At 58.2% G+C, this 15270-nt stretch overlaps 1 protein-coding gene across 4 annotated transcripts in view; it reads left to right on the top strand.

Annotated features, from left to right (window-relative positions):
• The window catches only part of GRM4 (glutamate metabotropic receptor 4), a gene marked incomplete at both ends in the record, with an annotated part of 107835 nt that extends 92849 nt beyond the window's left edge, over positions 1-14986 (top strand). For 3 of the 4 annotated variants that reach the window (XM_079713344.1, XM_079713346.1, XM_079713345.1), the window contains 2 exons: positions 3624-3870; positions 9938-9987. In XM_079713344.1, the coding sequence (XP_079569470.1) occupies positions 3624-3870; positions 9938-9987 (297 nt within the window). Of the gene's footprint in view, positions 1-3623; positions 3871-9937; positions 9988-14959 lie in introns of those variants that run through there. The other variant, XM_079713347.1, reaches the window with a different exon arrangement.
• Positions 14987-15270: the final 284 nt, after the last annotated feature.

The raw sequence follows: 15270 nt of genomic DNA, 5'->3' as shown, positions 1-15270 counted from the left end.
TAAGTGTGCGTGCTCAGCAGTGTATGCGCAGATGTTTGTAGGTGTGTGCGTGCACAGGTGTATGTGTGTGTTCAAGTATGTGTGCAGGTGTGTTGAGTGCATCTGTGTGTGTGCACACGTGTGTGTACCCAGGTACATGAAGGGGTGTGTGTGTGTGAGAGCCCAGGTGTATCTGAGGTAGGAGTATGCGGCTGTGAGTTCAGGTGTGTGTGTGTGAATGCAGAGTTGCATGGGTACATAAGTGTGGATTTGTGAGCATCTATGCTGCCCTGGTGTGTGCACACGCGTACTTGCAACCCCGCCTGTCCCTCAGGCTGCAGGTGGCGCCGAGTGAAGCTGTCCATGTTGCCCTGGTGAGCAGGTGACCAGATCTCCCATGTTGGCCTGGATTTCCAGGGCTCACCTGTGTAGCCGCGTGCCATTACCCTGAGCTGACTGGGGCATCGTCTCTCCACCGGTTGGGGTAACTGCTCAGCCAGGCTGGGGTGGGCCGTGGTCTCAGAGGCCGGCCAGGTTGTGGGGAAGGTCATTTGTCTGGTTTGTTAGACTGAGGATCTCAGGACCCACCAGGGTCAGCCTGGGCAGAAACACGAAGCAGGCGGACTCCTCCGTGCCCCTCACCAGACCGAGCACAAAACAGGCACTTCATTGTCCACCTCCACAGCAGCTCCTTTCTTTGCCTTTTGCCCCACCCCAGGTGACCTCTGTCCTCTTCCATCAAAGCCAGCTCTGACAACCTCCTTCACTCTGGGGAGCAGTGACTCGTGAGGCTAAGGCAGGATTCCTTGCAGAGGATGGAGTGTAGCAAGGGCCTGACCAAAGTCAAAGAGGGGAGCAGGAAGGGTGGCAGTTCAGGCTGGAGGATGGGTGGATGGGAGAGAAGGTAAAATCACATCCTGGAAGCCGCCTCTTACTCTGCATCCGTTTGAGACCTGCATCCGTGCCTGGGCCCCATCCCTGTAGGCTAGAGGTTCCAGAGGACCGCTGCTTCTCTGACAGGGTTAACACACTACCATTTCCTGGTGAAGACATGCACCTTCACCCTGGGGGGCCCCAGAACAATGCTGGAGCCAGTGGTGGGGTGAGAACTCCAGACCCTGGGGCAAGGAGAGGGGCTGGGGGTGCACAGCCCCACTTCTGTGCACAGGGCCAGCTGCCCCCAGCCTGGGCATGGCTAGAGGAGCCCCAGGGCCCATGCTGGCGGGGAGGGGCCCCAGCAAACGCGGGGGGGGGCAGCTTTGTCCAAGTTTGATCTCTTTACACCCCTCCTTGTATTTTGTGTGCAGAAAGGCTCCTAGGCTGAAAAACAGGTTAGAACAGAACACCGAGGCCTGTGCTCGGGGCTGGCTCCATAGTTTTCAGGGACAGGAGCACAATGAAAACGAAGGCCCCTTGTTCAAAAATTATTCAGGATTCAAGGTGGCGGCCGCAAGGTGTTAAACCGAGTGTGCGTGCCCACGGAGCGAACTCTGCCTATATTAGTGGAGGGGGCTCAGCATCCCTCAGTGAGTCAGGGCAGAGTGGAATCTGGAACCCAGCCCCCTGACCCCCATACAGGGCTGTGTCCACTGCAGGCCTCCCTCTGCCCAGAGAGGGTACTTGACCCCTGTCCCACCATCCCCATATTGGCCCAACCATACCTCCTTCCCATCAACAAGTTGGGGGCAAAAGACCTAAGACGGATATCTGCCCTGGAAATACACCCTTATACTCAAGAACCCCCAGTGCAAAAGGAGAGACACCCCTGCCCTCAGGAAACCCCCAGTCTAATGAGGGAGACACACCTTGTCCCCACGGGACCCCCAGTCAATAGTGAAGACCCAGATAACAAGCCCGTTCTTGCTTAGCCCAGATTTCCACTGTCTTCTCCAAGGGTCTGTTATGATATTCTGGAGACTGTCCCCCTTCACTCCTTCCGCCCTGGCCCCCAGTGCCATCCAGGGGGTGGGAGAGGTGGCCAGCACCCTCCTACTGGCTTGTCATGACCTCTCCCTGTCCACATGCTGGGCAGCAGCACTGTGCCTGTCGGTGAGAGTGTGGGTTGCGTGTGAGGACAGAGGGGTGTGTGCTCACTAGGGAACAAGCTCTCATTTCCCCAGGCCTGTGACATTTTCTGAATGGCGGCAAATGAAACAGCCTCTCTACACTCCCAGCCTCCTTCACCCCCACCCCGCTCTGGTGCCCTGTAAGTTTCATGTGGCCTCACAGTCTGCACTTGGGTAGCCTCACGGTTTGGGTGAGGTAGGTGCTATTATCCCATTGCGCTGTTGAGAAAACTGAGGGCCGGAGAGGGGATGAGACTTCCTCAGGGTCACACACCTCTCTCCTCTCAGACCCTAGAGCTTCTCCAGCTCCTCTCCCAAAGGAGACCTGGGGAAGGGTGGCTGGGATGAAGGCCTTCAGATCCAGGTCATGAGGTATTTATGAGAGGGGCGAGAGATGGGGAGGAATGTGAGAATGGGAGGACGTGGCCCCTCCTTTTGGGAGACTTCCAGATGAGCTCAGGGCTCCTGTGACCTCAGGAGGCAAGTCCAGACCTCGGTCCCCCACTGCTGGGCTGGGTGCAAGGAGTGAAGGCTATCATGGGGGATTGGCTAGAGCTGAGAGTCAGGGAGAGCTTCCTGGAGGAGGTGGTACATTAGCCAGGCCCCAGGGGAGGGGCCCAGGCCTGGAAACGGCAGATCTGGGGGCAGAGCATTTCCTGCTTTCCCATACCCAGACCTGGGGGCCGCAGCCTGGGCTTCCCCTGGCCCCACCCTGGCTGAGGGGGCCAGAGGGGCAGCTGAGGCCTGGAGGACCCGGAGGGAGGGAGGAGGTGGGGAGGGCATCCCAGGTGAGGGTGGTGGGAATTGTCGGGCCCTGCCTGGAAGGCCCCACTATTGAAAAATGGATTACCCGACACCCAGATTAATGGACTTTCATTTTGCTAAACATCTGTCAACGTTAGTGCTGGTGAGTGAGCGTGAAATGAGCTTTGACTGGGCTGGCATCAGTGGATCACGATCAGGCCACGACTCCTGTGCCAGCGGCCTGCTCTGCACAGGGTGGCATCTGGGGGGGCAGTCACTGAATGGGGGGCCTGGTCGAGGGGCTGTGCCATGGCCACTGGGAGTTACTACAAGGCACCGACAGATGTTCATTTCACTCCCAGCCCTGTGCAGGGGGTGCTGGCCCCAAGGAGGGTCAGCTGTCCCCAGAGGGCCCCTCCCCAGGGGCCTCTACCAAATAGCACATAACAGTGGTGAACACTTCTGTGCACTGACCATGTGCCAAATATTATTTTACATGTTTTTGCCATTTATTAAGTCATTTCAAACTCACAACAGCCCTATGAGGAAAGGGCTAGAATTATCATGACCATATTATACCCGAGGAAACTGAGGCCCAAGGATGTGACTTGTCCCAGATCACACAGTGACAGTGGTGAGCCCAGCTGAATCCAGGGATTCTGGTCTAAAGTCCAAGCTCTATACCACAACTCCCTTCTGCCTGAAGCCAGCGGGACACAGGGCGGTCCCCGGGTTTGTCCCCAACTGTGTCTGTCTAGGGCGTGGGCGTCAGACAGGGCCCCCCGAGAGGCCGGGGCGGAGCCCGCCCTGACACCACCCCCGGCCCGCCCTCAGCTGTACATCCAGACGACGACGCTGACGGTCTCGGTGAGTCTGAGCGCCTCGGTGTCCCTGGGGATGCTCTACATGCCCAAGGTCTACATCATCCTCTTCCACCCGGAGCAGAACGTGCCCAAGCGCAAGCGCAGCCTCAAAGCCGTCGTCACCGCCGCCACCATGTCCAACAAGTTCACGCAGAAGGGCAGCTTCCGGCCCAATGGCGAGGCCAAGTCCGAGCTCTGCGAGAACCTGGAAGCTCCAGGTGAGTGTCTGGCCCCTCGCCTCTCCCTCTGGGCCCGCCCAGGCCCCGCCCCCTTCCTGGAGAAGGTCAGCCCCAACCCAAGTCTGGTCCAATGAGGGCACTGGGAGAGCCCTGAGGCCGCAGGTGAGCCGTCCCCACCCAGAGGAGAGGCTTGAGGCTCTAGCTTAGCCCCCCTCTGCCCCACTCTGTCCAGGTAATGGGGTATTTCCTCCCGCTCCACACACCCCCTGCTCCACTCTAGCCTCTCCTTTCCAGGGATCCCTGCCTACCTAGGGAGAGGCGGGGGTGGGGGGGTTGTTGGGGGGTGCCTCGGTTCAGGCAGAGTGACCTGAGACTTCGGGATTTCTCTGCCCTGGAGTCCACATCTGGGCCTGTGCCCTTTCAGTCTCCCTGGGGAAGGGATTGTCTGGAGGGCCACTGCTCTGGGGCCCTTTGGTAACCTGAGAGCTGTGGCCCTGGTGCCAGAGCAGTTGAAACCCCTCGGCTTGGCTTTGCCCAGCCGCCCCCTGGCAGGGCCCTGAGAGATGGGGACTCAGGATACGGGCCCTGGGATGGGTAAGTGAGGGCTGGGGCCGGGAGGAGGGCCCGCAGAGCCGTGGTTCTCAGGGGGGTGTCCAAGGAGACCTCAGCTGTAGAGGGCTGTGCATTGAGAGGGTTGGGGGAGGATGTGGGACCCTTAGCCTCTGAGGGGCAGACCCAAAGCCTGGGCAGGACTTGGTCCCTCAGTGGTTGAGGGGTGTGTGCAGGAGGGGGCAGGGCCACCATCTTTGCCTTCCTCCCTGTGCCCCCTGGAGCCGGCCCACGGTGTGACGAGAAGGGACAGAGAGGAGAGAGGGGCAGGGCATGCGAGGGGCAGGTTAGGCCTTGGGGGACCAGTAACAGTGGTGACCATTTCTTGAACCCCCACTGTGGGCCACACCTGCCAGGAACCAGTTTTCATTTTCACAGCAACCTTGAAAGCAGTGATTTTTAATTATTTGCTGCTACAGGCTCAGAAAGGGAGGCTCAGAAAGGTGAGGGACTCACCCAGGCCACACAGCAGCAGGTGGTATCCCCGCTGCCTCTGAGCAGAGACCGAGGCGTCCGGCCTGTGGGCTGGGCCTCCATGGGCCTCGCTTCTGGTTGCTCCCGGGTGGACAGCGTTGAGGGGTTGCTATGGTCACCCTGCCCCACTGCACACCTGACTCCCTCCCTGGACACCCTGAAAGTGTCCAAATGGTTAACATGGCAGCTCCTCCTGCTTCCCCGCTCTCTGAGAGTCTTGGGGGGCTTCCGTTGATGGGGGAGGAGGAGAAGAGCCCCTCTCCCCAGGAGAGTTTCAGATCCTGGTGGCACCCGGGGTTAGCACTCTGCTTTCTCCCTCTAGTACTGGGGGAAAGGCCAGATGTGGACGTTGTTGGTGGCAGCAGGAGGGACATTGGTGAGCATAGGCTCCAGAGAGGAGCCCCTTTGTCACCCACCAAGAGATCAGGAGAAACAGGAGACCTCCCCTCGCAGGTGTGTTTGGACTGGGACAGCCCCTCTTACAGGCTCCCTGTGCTGGGGCTCTGGGTGAAGCATCTTCCATTCTCAACATCATTCCCACGTGTAGAAGGAATATCAGCCGTGGAAAAGAGGAAAGTAGCTTCCCACATCCAAACAGGATTTTTCACTTCCCAGAGCTCTCTCCCCTGTGAGTGATCTTCACAGCAGTCCTGTGAGGCCCGATTGGGCTGGATCCCCAGCTGAGGCCCAGAGAGGGTGAGTGCCTCTCCTGAAGTCACATAGCAAGGTGGTGACTGGCTGGCCCCACCCAGTGTCTTTCCCTTGACCCTGACTTCATATGGCCTCCCTCTCTCTCTGTGCTGAGCAGTGTACCTGGCTTCCAGCACCCCCCCACTTTGATGGACACCCCTGATGACTCTGTTGGCCACACCCTCCACCAGATGACATCTGGTTCTCTCCAGTCCTGCTCTTCCTCCCAGAGCACCAGCTTCCCTATACCTACAGCCTGGGGCTCCCTTCAGATGCCAGGTGGGCCCTCTCCTTGCGATGGGTAGGGGCAGTGTCTTTGTGGGCCTCCCCATCTCTGGCCTTTCTCATCCATGCAGATGTGCAGAAACCCCCACTGCCGCCCCTAAACACGGACCCCTCGCCACTCCCTGCCCCAAGCTCCTGACTTATTTTTCCTCCTCCCCACGGAGGCTCGCCCTTGCTGGGTCCCATCCCTCTAGGCCCTACTCTGTTCCAGGGCTCATGAGACAGAGTGGGGCATCAGCCCTCTGGAGACCATGGGTATCTAACAGGAGGTAGCACCCTGACCCCAGAGGGTGGCCCTCATGGTGCTGTGACAGGCCAGAGAGGACCACAGGGACAGGGCTGTCACAGAGAGCGCTGATGTCACCTCATTGACACTGTTGCCTCTGCCCCTGCTCAGGCTGGTCACCTGGGGACAGGGGACAAGGAGGGGTGTGCAGGCATGGCGAGGGGAGACCCAGCCTTCCCAGCCCCTGCTTCCTGTGAGGGAAGGGTGAGAGCTGCCCCTCCCCATGGCCCCCTGCACTGAGGACCAGAGGCCAGTGCCCCTTGCTCCCACCGTCTGAGCTTGGTGACAACAGGGGCCGTGGAGGCGCTGGGCAGGAGCTGGGTGATTAATTCTGGGAACAGCCAGATGGAGGGGGTGTGAGCGGGAGGTGCGGGGAGGTGTCACTCCCGTGGAGCAGGGACATTTTTCACTCTGTCCCTGACAGGCCACGTATCTTTAAACAAACAACAGAATAAATAATTCAGGGACGCGATTGCAGGCAGATTAGGCAAGGAAACATGGGGCCGACAAATGGGGGCTGACAGCTCGTGCCTGCTGCTGCCCAGCTAATTGTTATCAGAGGCGGTGGGGACTGAGAGCCAGCAGCCAGGGCCTGTCGTCGGTGAGGGATGGGTTGGGGCCCTCTGCCCACACCCTCCCCCTCCCCCCATGCTGAGGCTGCCCCTGGAGTGTCGCTGTCCCCATCCTGCCCTCATCACTATGGTTATTCAGCCCTGCCCCTTCGTCTACCATTTTGCAGGGTTTAGAGAGTATTTCTATCCATGCCGTGGCTGAGAGCACCTAAGGGTTTATGATCATCCCATCTTACATGAGGGAGTTGAGGCTCCGAGAGGTTCAGTTTGTTAGAAAGGCCGCGTGGCAGGTGCTGAGATCCCCTACACCAGTGAGGGCAGGGCTGGACCTCAAGTGTCCTGACTCTTGGCCAGAACTCTTCCTTTTGAGCCTCACAGCTCCTGGGGGCCCCGGGCAGAATCATTGCTCCCATTTTCCAGACGGTCAGACTGAGGCTCTGCTGAAGGACTCTGGGGCTCCTAGCTCATAGCTGAGGGCCCAGTGTGCTTCTAGGTTCTGAAACCTACAGATTGGGTTTTCTAGAGGAGGCAGCTCTGGTGTTTCAGGGAGAAGAGGGGCCCAGCTGTCCCTCACCTCCCCGCCACTTTCTCTCGTCCCTACCGCTCTCGGTGCCGCTACGGCCACCCTCAGGCTCCCGTTTCCCTGCAGTCAGTGGAGATTGCTGCTGCTGCTGCTGCTGCTGCTGAGGTTTTCCTTCACCTCTGAGCCAGGAGCTGCTGACAGGTTTACAGGTTTAGAAACTCAATAATTATCAGTTCACCAAGGGGTGATGGAGCCCTGGGGAACTGATTCTCACCAGCCTGGTCTGCGGGCTCGTGATTCACAGAGCCAGCTGCCGGCTCTTTTTCTGGTGGTGGGGCAGAGAGTGGCGTGGAGAGGTGGGGGTGGCCAAAGCCCCACAGGAAAAGAAGTCTAGGCACAAAGGGCTACTCCTCTCCTGCTACTGGCAGGGAGACCACAGCCTCGCAGGACAGGGAAGGAGCTGCTTGAAGTCACAGAGGGAGGCTGAGGCCCTGGTCTCCAGAGGCTGATCTGCGCTGGCCTCCCACCTTCCGCCTCCTTTTCAGCACCTTCTGCCACCCCCAGGTCCCAGCCTCCTGTCGCTCAGCTCTCTTCCCCTGGTGCCCCCCAGCCCAGGCCCCTCCTTAATGGTGCCCGGTCTGTGCTCCTTCTCCCCTCTTGGTCCTCCAGCATCCCAGAAGGACCTGGGCCATTTTAGAAATGAAGGTGGGCATTCTTCACAAACTGTAAGGCGCTGTGCTGTGTTCTTAATGTTGTCTTGTGTGTCGTGGGCACCATTTCCTTCCAGTAGACCTGTACAGGTGGCACCTAAAATGTGAAACTTCCCTGCCCAGTGATTGTTCATCTTCTGCTTGAATATTTCTGCTGACAGGGAACATTACAGCTCATCTACAGCACAAAGCAACCCACTCCGCTCTCAGCTCAGGCCAGGAGAGAGTTCTTCCTTTAGCTGGGCTGCACTCTGACCCTCATGCCTCCGCACTGGTCCCATGGTGTCCCCTCTGCTCACCCCACCCCGGCAACTTTGCTTCTTCCCACCCTCGGGGGAGGCCCCCCTGAGAGGGTGACACAGCAGTCCTGCCTGTATGAGTGGGCTTCTAGTTACGCTGGTGTGACAAAGAGGCCCCAGGACAGAGTGGCTCAAGTCAGACAGATGTTTGTTTCTTTCTGATATCGTAGTGCATGGGGGATGGGCAGGTGCAGGGACCCGGGTTACTTCCATTTTGTCATTTCATCAGCTCCGAGAGGGTTGTCCTCATCCTCATGGCCGAGGCTGGTTGACCTCAAATGTCTGTTCTGGCCTTGGAAGGGAAAAGAGAGGAAGTACAGGGGAAACAGTCTATTTTAATCAGATGACATGGAAGCTGCACACAGGGCCTTGTCATTGACAAGTGTCCTTGACACTTGTCATTAGCAGGAATGTAGTCACACAGGGTCACGTGGGGCTGCAAGGGAGTCTGGGAAATGCGGTCCTTAACTTGGCAGTGAAAAATGGGGAAAGAGGGTTGGGGGTCGTCAGCGTGCAGCCCACCACACTGCTCCCCTCCATGTCACCTTCTCCAGGCAGACACCCCTGGCTGCACCTGGCAGATGTACCCTCTTTTCTGAGCTGTCAGGATCCTGATGGAGTCAAGTCAGTTTTATGGCCAAGGGCACCAGGGCTTTCCCCCGTCTAGTCTTCTCTCTCAGCACCAGCAGACCAGCCTCAATTACTCTCACTGAGCTATCCCCAGGCCACAGAGGGAGACCCTGAGCCCTGGCAGGACAGGACAAAAACCAGGACCTGGCTGGACTCTTTACCCCTCTGGCCTCAGCCCCTCAATTGTCAAATGGGGGTGCTGCTTCTCTGGCCTCCTTGCAAGGCTGCCGTTAGGCGTGAACCCCGGTGGGGTGGAGGTGGGGGCACTCGTGCTGCCCAGGGGAGCTGACGTTGTCACCTGGCTGTGGCGGGGAGGAGAGACACCCAGAGAGGCAACCCTGGTCCCAGTGGGGTTGAGCAGGGGCCAGGGTGTTGGGTGCAGATAAGAGAGGCTCAAGACTGAGGCGAGTCAGACACCCAGAAATGGGAAACATGGCTGCACGGAGGCCTGAGGGGCCCTGGAGGACTTCATTTCCCTTGGGCATGGGGAGAGGACCGAATCAGTCATACGCCTCAGTTTCTAGCCTCGCAAGACCCCTCTCTGGTTCCATTATTTATCTCCTCTGTCCCCATTTTCCACTCACTTCCGCTAGGCTGCCATCTATGTATATTCTTCACACGTACTCTTCCAGAGTGTGTTGAACTTCTGAAAAACTCCCCCTTGATTATACTTGAAGACTGTATATCACAAATAAAAACGATTCTCTTAAAAGTGTGGTGGAGTCAGGAGGTGGCAGGGACTCTGTGTGGGGTGTGACACTCACAGAGGTTTGGGTTCGGCAGGCAGTGCTCCTAGAGGGACAAAGTGAGGAGGGAAGGGCCCTCCCGGCCAGCAGCCGAGGTGTGGGTGTGGGTGGGATGAGTCTGGGGGAAGCGATGCGAGGGGCGGGGTGGGACCCTGCTCCGGTCTGGCGATGCTCAGTTCAGGGGTCCGGACTTGATGCCGTGGGCAGGACCACACCCCTGCGGAAGGGCCGTTGGAAGAAGACAGCCCCTGACTCCTTCTCCCCCCGTCTCTCTCCTTCCAGCGCTGGCCACCAAACAGACCTACGTCGCCTACACCAACCATGCAATCTAGCTAGGCCACCGGAGCTGCACAGGAGGAGGAGAACAGACCCTTGTGGATGGTGCATCGGGCCAGGCCCCCCCCCCGCCGCTGCAGGGGGGCCCAGCTGATGTCCTACCTGCCCGTGGGCACCCACGGATGTGGCTTGGTGCTGAAGATAGCACAGCCCCCAGTGGTCACTGCTGGGTTGCCTGGGCAAGCCGGGCTGGTGACAGGAGGAGGATGAGGGGCCAGGGAAGCTTCAGGCCACCCCAAGACCCTGTGTCCTGGACCAAAGCCCCTCCCAGCCCCAAACCACAGGAGGCCCCCGCGCTGGTTTTCTCTCTCCCCCGTCTCTCTCCATCCTATTGGTGACCTTCTCAGTCTGTCTCCATCCCTGTCTTTATTTTCTCTTCTCTCTTTGTATCGCCTGTTCTCTCTGTGTCTGTCTGCTTTTTCTGTATCTTCTTTCTTTCTGACTCTGCCTTTTCTCTGCCGTCTCCAGCTTTCTCTTGTCTTTTCTCTTGTCTTTTCTCTTGTGCTCCACCCGGTCTCTCCTCTTGTGCATTTTTGTTTCCTGTCCTCAGCCCCCTCCTCACCTTCATTTACATCCAACCTTTGCTCTCTCTCCCTGCCATCTTTTCCTAATTCACCAAATCTTACATGTCACAAAAGAGAAAAAAGGAAAAAAAGATCAAAACACAAAAAAGCCAAAACTAAAACAAATCTCGAGTGTCTTGCAAAGTGCTGCGTCCTCCTGGTGGCCTCTGTGTGTGTCCCCATGGCCCGCAGCTTGCCCGCCTACCCCCGCCTGTCTGCCATGTGTCCTGCCCGCTTGCCCCTCCTGCCGATGACACGGAGTTCAGTGCCTGGGTGTTTGGTGATGGTTATTGATGACAATGTGTAGCGCATGATTGTTTTTATACCGAGAACATTTCTAATAAAAGTAAACACATGGTTTTGCACCCTGGCTCCACATCCACTGAGGGTCCTGCGGTGGGACCCCCAGCTCAGCCTGAAGCTGGAGAGCCTGGAGTTAGAGGGAAGGAGGAAATGGTTGATAGGGACATAGGGCTTGGGGGCAGCGGAGGCTGCTCCCTGGGCTGGCATCGGGTAGGGTCTCGGAGAGTTCTTGGGCAGGGAGGGGCCAGGACACTGTGGGAGGTTCCAGACATCAGCCCCTGGTACTCCCCTAAGTAAGGGGGATGTTCTGTCCCTGTCTGTCCTGCAGCCCCTAAGGAGGGTACCATTTCTGCCCTGCCTCTCCTCTGGCTCACATCCCTCATGCCTGAGCCCCACCCCCCCATCCCATAACCTGAGCTGCTCCTCCCCTTCCAGCCAGGAAACTCTCCTCTTGAGAAATCGTCTTCTGGGGCTCCCAGCATCCACAGCCCTCCCCTCCTGCCTGTCCTGTCTTCAGGTCACAGGTGCTGGGATGATGTGTGACTGTCTTGGTGATGAGTATGTGGTGCGTGGCCAGGTGGGCCAGGTGCACGGCACAGGTTGTGTGTGTGTGTGTGTGTGTGCATGTGTGTGTGACTTCCCCCAGCCCTGTGCGTGTCTGTTTTATCTGTGTGTGTGTGTGCGCTCCTGCACCTCCATATTCAAGCTTGTTTGTCTTGTGGGAGTGTCTGTTTAGGTGCGCGTGGGTGTGAGTCCACATCACACCCATGTCGTGAGGATGCCTGTCCTGGGCAAGTGTGAGAGTGTGTTCACAGCAGCTGGCTTCGGTGGCAGATTGGGAGCTAGGGAGCGTGAGTGGCTCAGGGGCTGGGCCCTGCCAGGGGTAAATTATAGAGCCAGCAACACAATGAGACCACAGGCAGCAGCTAGAGCCCGGGCTGCCTGTGCCGCCCCTTCCTGCCGCACCCCCAGGCCCATACCCCCTTCCACCTCCTCCGCTACCTGACAGGGGAGCGGGGCTTGGAGGGACCCGGTGGGGCAGGAGGGGACTAGGTGTGGGAGCATGTGAGAGGTGAGGCTGCGGCGTTCAATCATGCCACGTGTTAGTGCCCCTCTGTCAGCCCATCTACTCCTGGGGGGGCGGGCTGCACTTGGGAGTCCGTTCTCCCCGAGGGTCTGTGTGACACACACTGCGTGTGTGTGCAGCGCCTACTGTATGCTCAGTAAATATGTGTGTAAGGGAAGGGGCAGGGAAGGAGGTCTCACACTGATCATCTTGCTTTCGAAGAGTGGTCCCTGAGACTGCCACCCGGCATAGATTCTACCCAGTGCCCCAGGGTAATCAGGCAAAACTAGGGTGTCAGTCCAAGAGCGTCCTCCAGAAGCTTCCAGGGCAGTATATGTGGGGGTGGGGTGGGGAGGAGCTGGATATAGAAGGGGAGTGGGGCCTCTGATAGCACCCCCGGCCTGGGCACCTTGTTCCCTCTCTGGTCCATGTCCCTCTACAGTGATCGCCGTGCTGGGGCCCAAGTCTAGACTGAGGGTCTGGCCTGGAACTCAAGGGTTTGACGCTCAGCCCAGGACTTTCCCATGTCCTCCACATCCGTGGAGCCTCCTTCTAGGTTCCAGGGAGAATCACCTTCCTTCCAAGGCGGTGCTGCCCCCTCTGCTCCCCTCCCTTCAAGGCCTCCTAGGGGGAGGAGGAGGCAAGGGTCAGGCCAGGGTGGGCTCTCGGTGGGACTTAGGCCCATCGGGCATCCCTGAGGCTTGGCCTAGTCCAGCCTGCCTGGGGCTCTGAGAAGGGTTAGGTGGGAGGGGGGGCATCCAGGCCCTGCCCTCAGGCGGCCACCAGTTGGGTGGGGGACACAGCCCTCAGGGAGCCAAACAGCCTAGAAACGCTGATGGTCCCAAAGAAACATAATTATGCGAATGAGTGGGTTAAGTGGGGAAGGCTTGGGTGGGGTGCGGCTGCTGAGCCACTGGGTCTGGTACAGAGGAGAGGTGTGCAGGCTCCGTGGTCCAGAGCTGGAGAGGAGGGACCAGTCCCCAGCAGGACTTGTGGAAGTCAGGCCTGCAGCAGCAGTGTGGGACAGAAGACATCCAGGCCTGTGAGGCCAGGGCTGGGATTCCGCAGGTGGGCCCAGGTGGGGCCTGCCCTGATGCACATGGTGGGGAAGACCTTCCCGGGCTAGCTGGCTGCTCGTCTTTGCTCTCCATCCCATATTCTTTTTTTTTTTTTTTTTTTTTTTTTTTTTGCGGTACGCGGGCCTCTCACTGTTGTGGCCTCTCCCATTGCGGAGCACAGGCTCCGGACGTGCAGGCTCAGCGGCCATGACTCACGGGCCCAGCCGCTCCGTGGCATGTGGGATCTCCCCGGACCAGGGCATGAACCCGTGTCCCCTGCATCGGCAGGCGGACTCTCAACCACTGCACCACCAGGGAAGCCCCACCCCATATTCTTAATTCACCAGGCTCATGAGACACCCAAGAAAGGTGGACAGATATTTGTATCTTCAGGATTTTCTATTTCAATGAGATGGGGGGTTTGCAGTGTCCCTGGCTCCCTGGACCAAGCCGGCGGCCCCCAGAAACCTTTGCTCTGCAAGAGGGGTGATGGGGTCTCCACAGGCTCTGCTCTTACCCCTCCCCTGGGGCCTCAGCCTCCGAGTGAGAGGCCCAGGGGTGAGGTCAGGGGCAGACCCCATGGCTGCTCTCCTCAGGGCAGGATGAAAGGATTAGGCTAGTGGAGATTTTACCCCCACCAGAACTTTTAGACTATGCAGATGCTGGGCCCTCCCCAGAAGGACTGGATCTGAGGCCCTGTGGGTGGGTTGGCACAAGTGTGCTTTACAAGCTCCCCAGGAGATCGGGGGCAGCCCAGTGGGCCAGGTGAATCAACATTCCAACAACAGAACCTTAAATCAGCATCAGTATCCCTGGGAACTTGTTAGAAAAATCAAATTATGGGCTTCCTCCCCACCCCCACCCCAGGTGGGCTGAACTGGAAGCTCTGGGGGTGGGTCCTTAAGTCCATTTTATAGGCCCTGCAGGTCACTTCTGTGCAAAACCAAGCTTGAGAACCACTGCCTAAGACTAACTGTGTGTTAAAAGGCCAATGTGTGAGATTGAAATATGTTTGTGGGAGGGCAGGGGGAGGGTGGAGTTCAGGCCTAGGGTTCCTGGGGCCTGGGGAGTTCCTGGGATGCAGGACTTTCAGTGCTAAAACCAAGAGAGTCCTGGAAAAATCTAGACAAATCTGACAAGACCCCTTTCCTTATTCATTCAACAGATATCAAGTACCTACTATGAGCCAGGCCCCGGGTATGCAGTGGTGAATGAGCCAGGTGTGGTACCAGAACTTGGGGTTTCTGCAGCCAGTAGAGAAGAATGCCACTCAAGAGGTTTTTGAGGCTCAAAACCAAGACCAGGCTGCTACCTGCCCTGAGCAGGAGCCCACTGAGCTCCCAGGCTGGCTGGGCACACGGGACACCTCTGTGGAACTCCCAGGATCCTGGGAACTCAGCTTCGGAAGCAGTATCCAAGCTTGGATACCTTCCAGCTCAGATGAGCTGGTTCTGAGTTCCAGTGTCCTATGGTCAGTCTCTCCCACCCTGTCTTCTTGGGCCCTAGAGGCAGAGGCAAGGGGGCCAGGGAGTGGCCTCTTAGCACCACGCCAGGTCCCCTGCACCACTTCAGCCTCCAGGCCCAGGGAGGGGTCCTCGGGAGCCCGCAGGAGGAGGCTGAGCTTTTAGGAGGCTGTGGGACCCCTCCCCGGCCAGAGGTCAGACCATGGACCCTGTTTTTTGATGCTCTCACTTTTTTTGTTGCCGCTCGCTCCCCCCAGCCTGGGGTTTCCATCCAGCCCCTGAACACTGAGGGGAGACTGAGGGGCTCTCCCTGGCACGAGAGCCCCTCTCTACCCCTGTGCCTGCCCTGCCCTGCCCCACTGCCCCACAGGCCTTGGCCCTGGCACTCTGAGCTTCCCAGGGCTTTGACTTCCCTGCAGACACCCTGGCACCAAGTGGTACACGGTGCCAAAATCTCACTTCAGTTGGCAAAAGCAGCAATTAGCATCTAATGAGGCTTCTTTCTTTATTTTTAGGTAACCTCCAAGGCCCTGCCTGTGTAATTCAGCCCGCCATTGCTCGGCAGATAATTAAAGCATGTCACTGTAATTTGCCTTTTTTTTTTTTTTATAAAGCCCATAATTAGAGGGAAAAAAGCCAAAAAGAGGAGGGAAAGAAAACAAAGAGAGGTGGAGTTGGGGCAGGAAACGGGGCTTGGCTGCCCCAGCCAGGAACCTCTGCTCCATCGGCAGGACCAGGAGCCCCATTCTGGGAGCATGTACCCCTGGGGCCTCCCTAACCTCAGGGGCTTCCCCAGGTACTTCCTGCCCAAGACTCCTCCCTTGTT

This window comes from Hyperoodon ampullatus, assembly GCF_949752795.1.
Source record: "Hyperoodon ampullatus genome assembly, chromosome: 10".
Lineage (NCBI taxonomy): Eukaryota > Metazoa > Chordata > Mammalia > Artiodactyla > Ziphiidae > Hyperoodon > Hyperoodon ampullatus.
This window is presented reverse-complemented; position numbering and strand designations above follow the sequence as displayed.